This window comes from Aethalodelphis obliquidens, unplaced genomic scaffold (assembly GCF_003676395.1).
Source record: "Aethalodelphis obliquidens isolate GAN/ISIS:26980383/991018 unplaced genomic scaffold, ASM367639v1 scaffold58, whole genome shotgun sequence".
NCBI classification, from domain to species: Eukaryota; Metazoa; Chordata; class Mammalia; order Artiodactyla; family Delphinidae; genus Aethalodelphis; species Aethalodelphis obliquidens.
In genome coordinates, this window is record NW_020838002.1 from 10,380,618 (window position 1) to 10,395,291 (window position 14,674).

Here is a 14,674-nt window from a genome sequence, read left to right on the forward strand (position 1 = left end):
TTCAAGTTTCAAGAGACACCATTAACACAGAGACTGGGAGAAAATATTTGCATATCATTTATTCAGTAAAGGACTTGTTTCCAGGTTATATAAGTGAGTGTTACAACATTTTTAAATCCAAGTAAAATATGCAAAAGGCTTGAATAGGCATTTCACTAAATATATATGAATGAATGGCTAGTACACCCATGCATTTTCAGGGAAGGCAAATTAAAAGCACAATGATAGCAGTGACTCAGTGAAACTGGTATAGTTCCAAGAGCCTGTCTCTCCACAGAAACAGCGAAAAATAAAGGAAAAACTGTCAAAACAAACTTTGTTAGAACTCTCAAAAAGAGTTGAAGGTTTATAGCAACTAAGCAAATGCTGGATTTTAAAAAAAGGCCAACTGAAAAAGCAATAGGAAAACTCTGGCAATTATATTTGCCCTTATCTGGTTCATTGTCAGTCTTGAAGATGGCAACCCATGTTCCTGGTTTAGGCACCTGTGCTTGGTTTCACATGGAACAGAGCACACCATGTTCACAAAGATTTGTGTGTGTTTGTTCTAACCTGTCTGGGTTTATTTGAAGAACTGACACAAGGAGTTCATCTCTGGTATGCCTAACTGAGAACTTAACCAGGCTGGAAAAGCAGTGGGCATTCCTCAAAAATATTGTAAAGCAAATGAACAAACCGTAACCACCTGGGGCAAAAGATTATAGTTGAGCTGTACAACAGAGTGCCAAAAGTCTAGGAGGAGAAGCTGGAGAGAGTTTCCTTGGAAAATTAGAGCATTTGAAAGCACACTTATGTATACTAGCAAATTTAGAAAGCCTTGCACATACTTGTGGCAAGATGCATGCTCAGAATAGACCTGAGAATACCCCTATGTTTTCACCTCTGGCTAATCTCTAGATTGAGGGCATGTATAAAATGAAGGCTAAGGCAGCTGTAAAGAGCCTGGATAAGCATTGAAGAATTCCCCAGCACAGAGCTATTCTGTAAAGACAGGAGTGGTTTTTGTTTCCTCCTCATCTTCTTCCTCTCCTCACCCTGCCCTCCTCCATCCCCTCCTCCCTATTCTTCCTCTCCTCCTCCCTCTTTTTTTTCCCCCTACTATTCCTTTTCTCTCCCTCTCCCCTCGCTCCTGCCATTCAAGGAAATCTCTATCAAAACACTAGCTGAACACAAGTGAAGTGAAGAGAGACTTCAGAGACAACATATAACAGACTTTACAAAAAATAGTTTAGGAATGTCACTGAACAAACACTATAGCAAGCAACAAAAACCAGCGGGGGCGGGGGGAGGATCAGATTTCCAGAGTTGCCACATTATAATATTCAAAAGGTCTAGTTTTCAACAAAAATTATGAACCATGCAGCAAAACAAGAAAGTCCATTGCACATTCATAAAAGAAATTAACAGAAACTGTCTCTAAGGGAGCACAGACATTGGACTTTGTAGACAAAGATTTTAATCAACTATCTTAAATATGTTCAGAAAGCTGCTGGAAACCATGAACAAAGAGGTTAAAATAACGAGGAGAATGATGTATGGACGAACAGATAATATCAGTAAAGAGAAAGTATAAAAAGGAACCAAGCACAAATTCTGGAGCTGAAAAGTACAATAAGCAAAATGAAAAATTCAGTAGAGAGGTTCACCACCAGATTTGAGTAGATAGAAGAAAGAATCAGCAAATTTAAAGGTAGTTCAATTGAACTATCCCAGACTGAGGGGTAGAAAGGAAAAAGAATGAAGGAAGATGAACAGAGCCTAGGAGACCTGTGAAATAGCAGCAAGCATTCACGTGATGGGAATCCCAGAAGGAGAGGAGAGGAAGTGGCAGAATACTTGAAGAAAAAACTTACCAAATTTGATAAAAGACAAGAACCTAAACATTCAAAAAGCTCATTGAACTGCAGGGTTAAACTCTAAGAGATCCACATGAAGAGACATTATCATCAAGTTGTCAGAAGCCAGGGACAGAATTTTGAAAGCAGCAAGAGAGAAGCTACTTATCACATACAATGGATCCTCAATAAGATTTAAAGTGCTGAAAGAAAAAACAAGAATTCTATATCCTGCAAAAATATTTCTCCAAGAATGATTTCGATTTTGAAATTAATTCTTATACATGACCCCCAAAGCATAAGCAACCAAAGAAAAAAAATGGATAAATTTGGCTTCATCAAAATTAAAAAACTGTTCATCAAAGGGCATTGTCAAGAAAGTGAAAAGAAAGCCTACAGAATGAGACATAATATTTGTAAATCATAGATCTGACAAGGGTCAAGTAAGTAGAATATTTAAAGAACTCCTACAGCTCACCAACCAAAAGATAACTCAATTTTAAAATGGGCAAGGGACTTGAATACACATTTCTTCAGAGTTGATATACAAGTGGTTATCCAGCAGTTGAAAAGATGCTCAAAAACATTAGTCATTAAGGAAATTTTGCAGTTCAAAACCACATGAAATTCCACTTTGCACCTACTAGGGTATTTTTAATTTTTAAAATGGAAAATAAATTTTTTGATGATGTGGAGAATTTGGGATCCTCATTGCATCACTGGTAGAATTGTAAAATGGTGTAGCTGCTTTAGAAGATAAGTTGGTACTTCTTCAATGTGGAATTACCACATAATCGAGCAATTCCACTTCTAGGTATATACCTAAAACAATTGAAAATAGACACTCAAATACTTGTAGCCAAATGTTTATATCAGCACTATTCACAATAGCCATAAGGTGGAAATAGCCCAAATATCAACCAGTAGATGAATGAATAAACAAAATGTATATCTATGCCATGAAATATTAGCCATAAAAAGGAATGATGTACTCATACATGCTACATCATGGATGAACCTCACAAATGAAGAAGCCAGACACAATAGGTCACATATTATATGATTCCATTTATATCCGTGGTCCCCAACCTTTTCGGCACCAGGGGCTGGTTTCGTGGAAGACAATTTTTGCACAGACTCGGGGGGTGGGGTGGGGGGAGAGTGCTTCAGGCAGTAATGTGAGTGATGGTTCAGACGGTAATGCGAGCGATGGGGAGCGGCAGATGAAGCATTGCTCGCTTACCCGCCACTCACCTCCTGCTGTGTGGCCGGTTCCTAACAGGCCATGGACCAATACTGGTCCACGGCCTGGGGGTTGGGGCCCCCTGATTTATATGAAATATATGAAATATCCAGAATAGGTAATCTATTGGTACAGAAAGCAGATTGGTGATTGTCAAGGGCTGGGGGAAGAGGGTAATAGAAAATAACTGCTTAGTTGGGATGTATGAAAATGTTTTGGAGAAGTTCACATAGCATAAAATTAACAATTGTAGCACTGTTGGTGGGAATGTAAATTGATACAGCCACTATGGAGAACAGTATGGAGGTTCCTTAAAAAACTAAAAATAGAACTACCATATGACCTAGCAATCCCACTACTGGGCATATACCTTAAGAAAACCATAATTCAAAAAGAGTCATGGGGCTTCCCTGGTGGTGCAGTGGTTGAGAGTCCGCCTGCTGATGCAAGGGACACGGGTTCGTGCCCCAGTCCGGGAAGATCCCACATGCCGCGGAGCGGCTGGGCCCGTGAGCCATGGCCGCTGACCCTGCCCGTCCAGAGCCTGTGCTCTGCAACAGGAGAGGCCACAACGGTGAGAGGCCCGTGTACCGCAAAAAAAAAAAAAAAAGTCATGTACCACAATGTTCATTGCAGCACTATTTACAATAGCCAGGAGATGGAAGCAACCTAAGTGTCCATTGACAGATGAATGGATAAAGAAGATGTGGCACACGTATACAATGGAATATTACTCAGCCATAAAAAGAAATTAAATTGAGTTATTTGTAATGAGGTGGATGGACCTAGAGACTGTCATACAGAGTGAAGTGAGTCAGAAAGAGAAAAACAAATACCGTATGCTAACACATATATATGGATCTAAACCAAAAAAAATGGTTCTGAGGAACCTAGGGGCAGGACAGGAATAAAGACGCAAATGTAGAGAATGGACTTGAGGACATGGGGAGAGGGAAGGGTAAGCTGTGATGAAGTGAGAGAGTGGCATGGACATATGTACACTACCAAACGTAAAATAGATAGCTAGTGGGAAGCAGCCAAATGTCACAGGGAGATCAGCTCGGTGCTTTGTGTCCACCTAGAGGGGTGGGATAGGGAGGGTAGGAGGGAGACGCAAGAGGGAGGAGAAATGGGGATAAATGAATATGTATAGCTGATTCACTTTGTTACACAGTAGAAACTAACACACAATTGTAAAGCAATTATACTCCAATAAAGATGTTAAAAAAAACCACGATTGTTAAGTATACAATTCAGTGGCATTTAGTACATTTAAAATGTGCAACAAACAACCATCTTATGTTATATGAATTTCTCCTCAATAAGAATAGTGTCTTAAAAATCACAGTGTGTGGACTTCCCTGGTGGTCCAGTGGTAAAGAATCAGCCTTACAATGCAGAGGACGTGAGTTCGATCCCTGGTCAGGGAACGAAGATCCCACATGCCATGGGGCAACTAAGCCCACATGCCACAACTACAGAGCCCACTCACCACAACTACAGAGCCCATGCACCTTAGAGCCTGCATGCCACAACTAGAGAAGAGAAAACCCACAGGCCACAACTAGAGAGAAGCCCGAGCACTGCAACAAAGATCCCACGTGCTATAACTAAGACCTGATGCAGCCAAAAATAAATAAAGGAAACCATAAACAAGACGAAAAGACAACCCTCAGAATGGGAGAAAATATTTGCAAATGAAGCAATAAACAAAGGATTAATCTCCAAAATATACAAACAGCTCATGGAGCTCAATATCCAAAAAACAAACAACCCTATTAAAAAATGGGCAGAAGACCTAAATAGACATTTTACCAAAGAAGACATACAGATGAAGAGGCACACGAAAAGATTCTCAACATCACTAATTATTAGAGAAATGCAAATCAAAACTACAGTGAGGTATCACTTCACACTGGTCAGAATGGCCATCATGAAAACAATAAATGCTGGAGAGGGTGTGGAAAAAAGGGAACCCTTTTGCACTGTTGGTGGGAATGTAAATTGATTCAGCCACTATGGAGAACAGTATGGAGGTCCCTTAAAAAACTAAAAATAGAGCTACCATATGACCCAGCAATCCCACTACTGGGCATATATCCTGAGAAAGCCATAATTCAAAAGGACACATGTACCACAATGTTCATTGTAGCACTGTTTACAATAGCCAGGACATGGAAACAACCAATGACAGATGAATGGATAAAGAAGATGTGGTACATATATGCAATGGAATATTACTCAGCCAGAAAAAGGGATGAAATTGGGTCATTTGTAGAGATGTGGCTGGACCTATAGGCTGTCATACAGAGTGAAGTAAGCTAGAAAGAGAAAAACAAATGTCATATATTCATGTATATATGTGGAATCTAGAAAAATGGTAGATGAACCTATTTGCAGGGCAGGAATAGAGACATAGACATAGAGAATGGACATGTGGACACAGCAGGGGAAGGGGGGAGGGTGGGACCAACTGGGAGATGAAGTTTGACATAAATACACTACCATGTGTAAAATAGATAGCTAGTGGGAACCTGCTGTATAGCACAGGGAGCTCAGCTCTGTGCTCTGTGATGACCTAGATGGGTGGGATGGGAGCATGGGAGGGAGGTCCAAGAGGGAGGGGATATAGATATGCATATAGCTGATTCACTTCATTGTACAGCAGAAACTAACACATTGTAAAGCAATTATACTACAATAAAAATAAATAAATAATAAATTAATCTTAAAAATAAAATCACAGTGTGACACCACTTCACACCCATTAGGACATTTGTGATAGAAAAGACAGACAATAACAAGTGTTGGTGAGAATGTGGAGCAACTAGAACCCTCATACAGTAACTGATGGGGATGTTAAATGGTGCAGCCACTTTGGAAAACAGCTGGCCAGTTTCAAATTATCAGGTGTTAGATAGATAAACAAAATATGGTGTATATATGTGTATATATAATAATATACCTATGGAATATTATTCAGTAATAAAAAAGCACAAACTAGTGATATGTACTCCAACATAGATGAACCTCAGAAACATGCTAAGTAAAAGAGGCCAGATATAAAAGACAATGTGATAACATTCCATTTATTTAAGTTCCTTGCCCATTTAAAAATTGCAAAATGTTCATAAAAAGGAAATTTATAAGAGATAGAAAATAGACTAGTGGTCTCTTGTGGCTGAGGGCAGTAATTTGACTAAAAAATGACTAAAAATAGGCATAAAGTATCTTTTGGGGGTATCTGAAATGTTCTAAAATTGGATTGTGGTGATGTTTGCACATGACTGTAAGTTTACCAAAATCATTGAGTTCTTTACTTAATTCAGGTAACTAGTATGTTACTAAATTATTCCTCATTTAAGCTGTATTTGAAACATCAGTTGGAGGCTTAATAGTGGTGTTATGACTCCAGAAATTGGCTTATCAGTGTTTCACTAATTTAAAATGTGGCCATCTCCCTAGTATATCTGTTTCATGTTTTTCCTTTGAAAAATTTCTAATGATAATTTGTAGGTGCATGGTCATATGTTTTATACACCATTTGTTGTACTGAATTTCTTTTGTATGTACAGAGGATGGTTAGAACGAGAGAGCAGGTATGGTCTGCAACCCGGACACAATTGGTTTATCATCTCCATGCAGTGGTGGCAGCAGTGGAAAGAATATGTCAAATATGTGAGTAAGATTCCTGTTTATCTACATTTTTCATAGGATTATTAACTCCATCAGACTTTGTGTGACTAGTGGCCAGTAATAAAATGCTCCAACCTCGATAAAGATTTGAAGGGGAAAGAAATGAATACCTATATGATGCTACCAACTTGCTTTTCTAAAAAGCAAGTTCCAGAGCAAGTAATAGATTCATTAAGGAATTAGTTACTCTACTCAGCATTTGGAGCACATTATGAAAACAAAAGTAGGAGACTATAATCCTCACTTGGGCAGTGGTTGCATAGCAAAATCACATAGAAAGCTTAAAAAAAAAAAAAGAAATGCCTATGCTCCACTCCAGACCAAATAAATCAGAAAGCATAATTGAAGAAAAAGTTTGAATTAATTTAAATAAGTCATTTTTGTTTACTGAAAATTTTCTTTTGAAATCTGACTTAAATGGAATATATTTTGTTGGTAGGGACTCAATATCAGAAAAGCTGTGAGAAGATCAATATTATCTTTAATAAATTGCTATGAAGTCTACAAACTGAAGTCCAAACATATTAATAATATAAACTAACTACTCAGGCCTACTTCACAGGCCATAGGTCAGTGTGATTCTGTTGTTCCATTGTCCATATACAATTTTGACTTCTTTGGTGGATAGTTGAATTTAAAATATTGATGGCCCCAAATCCATACTTAATGTAGACTCCCAGTTTTTATCATTTGTGTACTATGGTCACCATTTTTTTACCATATAGTTCCCATACTATTATTTTCTTAGTATGTTTATATAAATAACTTTATCATTTTTACATAAATATATTTTATTTTAAAAGGAAACTTTATATCACTATCTTAAATAGAAAATCAGTGTCACATTCCAGAAATAGAGGATCAAAATAAAATCAATGAAAATAAAATATATTATTAAAGTCTAGCCAAGTAGTGTTGTCTTTTGAAGACTGATACTGAGACCTGTTCTCTGTCAAAAATAGAAATTGTCAAGTATTAGATTAGCAGATCAAGCATTAGATTAGCACATTAGTACCAAACTGAGACCCTGTCCTTGAAGTAATCAGAGGATTGAAAGAGAATTGAATAGGGAATAATTTTTTCATTGTGAACTAGGGTTATTTAATACCCAAAATAATCTGGTACCTTTCCCATATTTTAAGAAAGTTAATAATTAATAGAAGATGCTAACACTTGGATCTGTAATAAAGAATGTGAATCTGTGTGCTTCTGAACTATTTGAAGTTTTAACAATAAGGCTATTAAAAATTTTTTAGTCCAATAAAGTTAATTGGTATGTAGAAAGAAATCTAGGTTTCATTCTCATTCTTATTGCCACTCTTGATTAAAGGCACTGGAATTTCTTCAGAGCTGGCTTCTGAGGGATTTACAAATTGATAATATTCCCCTGCCTTACAGATCAAAGAGGGAAAAAAATCTAATAAAATATTGACACAATGTCTCCTTGTTTTGGCTAAAATTAGGGATGCTGTAATTTCATTAAAAGAATCTAAAGCATCCATTATGCTGTTGCTATGCTGTGACTTGGAGTTTGTCTTTTAAATTTGATGTTTTTCTTGGGTTTCAACTAGTTACTTTATAAGCTGTGCCTTCAAGACCCACAGCCATTGATCAGTTTCATCTACTAAAATTTATGTCATTATTTATTGAATGCCACTTAAGATCCTTTACCCATGCTACTGTCTATCATTCTCAGATGCCTGTGGGATCTTGTTCTACTGGTTAGCCCCGTTAGTCTTTCTCTTTACCTCTCACTTAAAAATATCCTGATCTTTTTTTTAAAAATTTTGTATTTATTTATTTATGGCTGTGTTGGGTCTTCGTTTCTGTGCGAGGGCTTTCTCTAGTTGCGGCAAATGGGGGCCACTCTTCATCACGGTGCACGGGCCTCTCACTATCGCGGCCTCTCTTGTTGCGGAGCACAGGCTCCGGAGCACAGGCTCCAGAGCGCAGGCTCAGTAATTGTGGCTCCCGGGCCTAGTTGCTCCGTGGCATGTGGGATCCTCCCAGACCAGGGCTCGAACCCGTGTCCCCCGCACTGGCAGGCAGATTCTCAACCACTGCGCCACCAGGGAAGCCCTATCCTGATCTTTTTAAAACACTCACAGATATACATTCTCATAGCACCTTCCCTCCACCTTCTCCTCAATTCTTAGCTCTCTCTCTTTTTTTTTTGTTTTTTTTCCACAAGTAAACTTAGTAGAGAATAGTTCTATGCTAGCCGCCTCTGCTTCTGGTACTCTGCATCTCCTCATTTTTCTCTGGTCATTCACTCAGTGTCCTTCCCAGATTCTTCTGCTACCTATCCTGTAAATGCTGTACTCTCCTTATTCTACATACACCATTTTCTTGTCCTTCCAGAAGTCTGTTGAGCTTCACATTTTTTTTTTTTTTTTCCTGGAATTTCTTTTTTTTTTTTTTTTTAACATCTTTATTGTGGTATAATTGCTTTACAATGGTGTGTTAGTTTCTACTTTATAACAAAGTGAATCAGTTATACATATACATATGTTCCCATATCTCTTCCCTCTTGCGTCTCCCTCCCTCCCAGAGCTTCACATTTTTATATCTAGTCTCTTTCTCTGTCCTGAGCACTAGACTCAATGTCCACATATCTCAAACCAGAATATCCCAAAATAAGGTTATTCCCAAAACGATTCCAGTCACCAATACACCTTATCTTATGAAGGTGTCAACTCCCATCCAGTCATCTAAGCCAGCACCTCATGTCCGACCTTGGAATTATCTGTGCCCCTCTTTCATACACAATTAGTTGTCAAGTTTTTTTTTATCTCCTAAATCCATGCTCTTCTCTCTATCTCCTTACTTATGGATCTAGCTTTTTATGGTTTAGTGCCTCATCATCTCTTGCCTGAATTATTATAGAAGTCTTCTAATTTGTGTCTCAATTTTCAGTTTCTGCCTCAAATCCTTTCTACACACTAGAGTTATTTTTAAAGCAAAAATTGGGTTATGCTATTCCCCTATTTAAAAGCCTCTCACAGAAAAATCCTATCAATATAATGTTAAGGGAAAGAAAAATTAGCAATATGCTGTATTTAAAATGTGATATCTAACAACAACCAGAATGATAGTTCACATTTACTAAATGCCAGGCATAAAACTCTGAGGTAGATATTAATACTAATATTATCCTAGTTTTTACCCATGAAGGAGCTGAGGCTTATAAGTTTACTTATTGTAAAAGGTCACAGAGCTGGGAAGTCAGTGCCCTGCCCTTAATTGTAACTGTATTCTCCACATTTATTTTTTACATATATGTATATGTTTTCAGTCACAAAAAATAAATGATGGCATCTGAGTACTTGTGATATTTATTTTCTTCATATTTTTCCATATTTTCTATAATAACAATGTAATCTTTAATAGTAAAAAGAATAAATATTATTTAATTTTTTAGTATCAATAAAAGCCTTCCATGATTTCCAACTTTCAACAGAATAAAGTCTAAATTATTTTATGTGGCACAGAGTCCCTTGCAGTCTGTTCCCATTCTGCCTTACCAATTTTATATATATACACTATTCCCCTTTGAAGAAATTAAAATTTAGTTATCCATCAAAATGTTTTTAAGTGGCTGTAGCCAACCACAGGAAGATTAGAAACAATAGACCATTTGCGGATTCATTTTTGAAGGCTGCATAATTGGCAGATTATTAAATTTTACCTCTTAATTTCTGACTTCATAATTTTTAGGATGCCAGCCCTGTTGCAATTGAGCCGTCATCTGTTCTGAATGGAGGAAAATATTTATTTGGAACAGCAGTACATCCTATAGAGCAGAGTGAAGATAGAATCGGAGGAGGCAGCCCCAGTTATGTGAACACCACAGAAGAGAAATTTTCAGACAACATTTCTACTGCATCTGAAGCCTCGGAAACTGCTGGCAGTGGTAAGCATAGTTTGTTTTCCAAGAGGTTTAGGCAGGGTCATTTCTTAAAGGGGTACACTCAGAGAGTGTGCTTGGTAGGATATGGGGCATCAGGTTTCCATTCACAGAAATAAGTTTCGAATGAAATGGTCAATTAATAGATTCTTGAATGTATTAGTATCTTTACAAAGAGGAGCTCTTCTATATTCTACCTCATTAATCTCTCAATTTGAAAATATTTTCACAGTTTTCATTGATTAAGTCAATCTTTCCATATTGTTATTAAATCATTTTGTCAATAAATTTAAATTTGAGAAGACATAATAAAATCTAAATTTTTATCTCCAGAACTCTCTCTAACCATAAGCATACATTCATTGGATTAAATGCACCCTCATATCAGATTCTACAGACATTTCAGGATGGAATTTGGGAGTTATTTTGTTAAAATATTTAGAAAGACTTCATAATGTTCCCCATAATCCCCTTCCATTGTTGATACCTACATAAAACTTAGTGGTTCTACACTTATGGGGAAGATGCTTTGGTGTATTTTGGCCCAAATGAATTTAGTTGATCCCTATTATTCTGCTGATACAGTGGCAGAACTCTCAACCTTATTCTGTTGTTGTTTCATCTTTGAGTTTTTTTTCTCCTTTTCTGTGGAGGGAGAAGGCAAATTGGACAGAGTTAGCATTTTCTCTACAAAACTCTTTGTAGAATCTACTGCTTCTTTTTCACCATCTGACGTTACAGAGATCACTTAGCAGTCCTAGAAGTGCTCTCTCTGATCAGCTTTCACACTAAGATTGTTTCTTGACCCTCCCTAAGATTCTTTTTGATATATGCTCACTCTGTATAATCTGTGCTATACACATGCTGAGCCATACCACAGATACAAGTTTCAAAGTAAATGATGGCTAGAAGGTTTACCTGAGATTAATATGTGGTTGAGAGTTGAAATACCTTAAGATACCACTGGGGTTCACAACTCTAAGTTATCATCAGTCATTTTCCTGTGTGTATTTTTCTATTGTGACATTCATGCCTTCCTTTCAAATAGATTTATTAGGGAACAGTTTCTTCCGTCCCAGCACTCTCTGTTGGGGTTCTTGTTTTAGCTCCTTCCCTTTGGTTTAGAGACTTGTTATCACCATTATCTACCAAGAACCTTTGCAGGTGGAAGAGAAGAATTAAGGGAAGATATGTGAGAGCCCAGCTACTTGACTGTATTTCTTCCTTTCCTATCAGAGGAAAGGAAGAGGACATATAATTCTCGTGAATTATTAGATATTCTAGGAGTCTAGCCAAACGTTCATTTGGTAACAATTTTCAAAGCTTTTATTCTACCTAGTGTTATACTAGGTATTGTCCAGAAAGGAATACCTCTCTAATTCCTATCTTCTACAGAATTCATCAGAATCTAACCCTGTACTGACCTGACCACAGAATAATAGCATTAACCTAATACATGGACATTGAGTTTGTATATTCAAGCCTATTTATGTATAATAAAATAAAGAGATTCCATCTTCTTTTTCCTTACAGGCTTTCTGTATTCTGCCACACCAGGGGCAGATATGTGCTTTGCTCGACAACATAACACTTCTGACAATAACAACCAGTGTTTACTAGGAACCAGTGGGAATATTTTGTTGCACCTCAATCCTCAGAAACCAGGGGCTATTGATAACCAGCCACTAGTAACTCAAGAACCAGTAAAGGTAAGTAATTTGACATCTCTTTCAAGTTGCTAATAAATTTCATTCTACGGATTTTAGCACGTAGAAAATGTCTGTGATTCATTTTATTAACCTGTTGTAGATGGAAATGTTTCTGTGAGAATATTTCATGACTTAGTACTTGTGTAGAAGCAGTTTAGTGATCCTTAGAAATGTTTTTCTTACTTAGGACAGCTACTGTAAAAATGTAGTTTCACGTGTATGTGAATTTTTTTTTTCAAAATAATATTTTTTACTGTTGGAAAGAAGTCTGTGAAAACTTTTATTATTCCCAAATGTTCCAGTGACTTTTTTCAAATGATTTGTCTTGAGTTTCATTTCTTAGTTTATTTTGAAAGTTCAAAATAAAAATCTTTTAGAAAATTCATTTTTTTCTAGTGACATGAAACTGAGTAGTGATGCATTTATTCTCCTGTGTCTAGGTTTTGTTAAAACACAAGAGACTGCAATTTTAAAAATCAAAATTTGGGGGAATTCCCTGACAGTCCAGTGGTTAGGACTGCACACTTTCACTGCCGTGGGCCCGGGTTCCATCCCTGGTCTGGGAACTAAGATCCTGAAAGCTGCAAGGTGCAGCCAAAAAAAAAAAAAAATCAACATTTACATTCCATTCTTTCTAAGGCTACATCATTAACACTAGAAGGAGGACGATTAAAACGAACCCCACAGCTGATTCATGGAAGAGATTATGAAATGGTTCCAGAACCTGTATGGAGAGCACTTTATCATTGGTATGGAGCAAACCTGGCCTTACCTAGACCTGTAAGTATAGCCAATATTGCCTTATATAAGGAGCAATTATAGATGGGGTCTTCTATTAATTTTTTATGTGAACCTCACTATCCACAAATTAGTTCTTACCCATGGTAGCAGAGTATTCAGTACCTGTTCAAATTAGCTGAATGAATTTTAGGTTCTTTCATATTCATTCATTCATTTACTCATACATTTATTGAGCACTACATTAGGTACCAACCATACAATGATGTTCCTTTGGGAGTGGGTGACTTATATGGAGTGGAGGAAATAGTCACTAGACTAAATAGAGTCAAGGAATTATGAGGCTAGTCTATTAAATAAGTCATCCACATAAACATAGCCATTAAGATAATGCAGAACTCAGACTGGAGCAGAAGTCTGAGAGCCAGTGCCAAAAAGTTCAGTGAATGTAGAGGAAGTGGTACAGAGGTTACTTCTAAAACTGTTACTCCCATTAACCACACAGGCATCCACTTAGGGATTGGATTCATCTTGTAGCTGTTGGTGGATTTTTGTGGTTTGTCTTTTTGAAGGAGGAACATATAAAAGATCACAACATATAATAAAAAGAATTCAAAGCTAGTGAATTCTGATTGTTGCCATTACTAGAATGAGTCATTTAGAGCATAAGTAAAATGCTCTACAGTAATTTAAAGGGCTTGGAGTGTGTAATATCAAAATATTAGTGAGTTAACTGTTCAACATTATTTGTTCTGCTTATACAGTAAACAGCAGTACTCATTGCCCTGAATACTCTTCACATTACTGACGCAGTAAAATACTTTATAAGAAGACTCTTTTACTGTATCAAGAAACACTCTCCCTGTATAATGTCCAAGAACGCTTTTATACCAGAAAGGATTTCCATGAATAAGATATAGTAACTTAGGTCATGTCCAAAAAGAGTAAAAGTCTGCTATATGTCCGTACTCTTAATTTTGATAATGATTTTGAGTTATTAATAATTATGTTTATTAAAAATTATGTTTAAATCACAATCAGGAATTTAGGGTTTGTGTTTGTTGGCTCCAAAAGATTTCTACTGTATTTGTCAACAGAACTCCTAGGTAGATACATATAAATATGAATATGCATAGATACATTTACATACATATTATATTCTTTATTTATTGGGAAGTGGGATAGTCCTTGAGTTAATCACTTAATTTCTGGTGGGACTTTCCTGCTCTAATATTCTTCTTTTTTAAAAAAAAATAAATTTATTTTTTATTTGTTTGTTTATTTATGGCTGCGTTGGGTCTTCGTTGCTGGACGTGGGCTTTCTTTAGTTGCGGCGAGCAGGAGCTACTCTTCTTTGTGGTGCGCGGGCTTCTCATTGCAGTGGCTTCTCTTGTTGCAGAGCACGGGCTCTAGGGACGCGGGCTTCAGTAGTTGCAGGGCGTGGGCCCAGTAGTTGTAGCTCATGGGCTCTAGAGCACAGGCTCAATAGTTGTGGCACACAGGCTTAGTTGCTCCGAGGCATGTGGGATCTTCCTGGACCAGGGAT

General features: G+C 37.1%; 1 protein-coding gene across 2 annotated transcripts in view; it reads left to right on the top strand.

The window, feature by feature from the left end:
• Positions 1 to 14,674, top strand: part of USP32 (ubiquitin specific peptidase 32) — a 198,299-nt gene that overhangs the window by 143,953 nt on the left and 39,672 nt on the right. For both annotated transcript variants that reach the window (XM_027087307.1, XM_027087306.1), the window contains exons 12-15: positions 6,654 to 6,756; positions 10,492 to 10,687; positions 12,215 to 12,390; positions 13,030 to 13,170. In XM_027087307.1, coding sequence (XP_026943108.1) covers positions 6,654 to 6,756; positions 10,492 to 10,687; positions 12,215 to 12,390; positions 13,030 to 13,170 — 616 coding nt within the window. The remainder of the gene's footprint in view (positions 1 to 6,653; positions 6,757 to 10,491; positions 10,688 to 12,214; positions 12,391 to 13,029; positions 13,171 to 14,674) is intronic.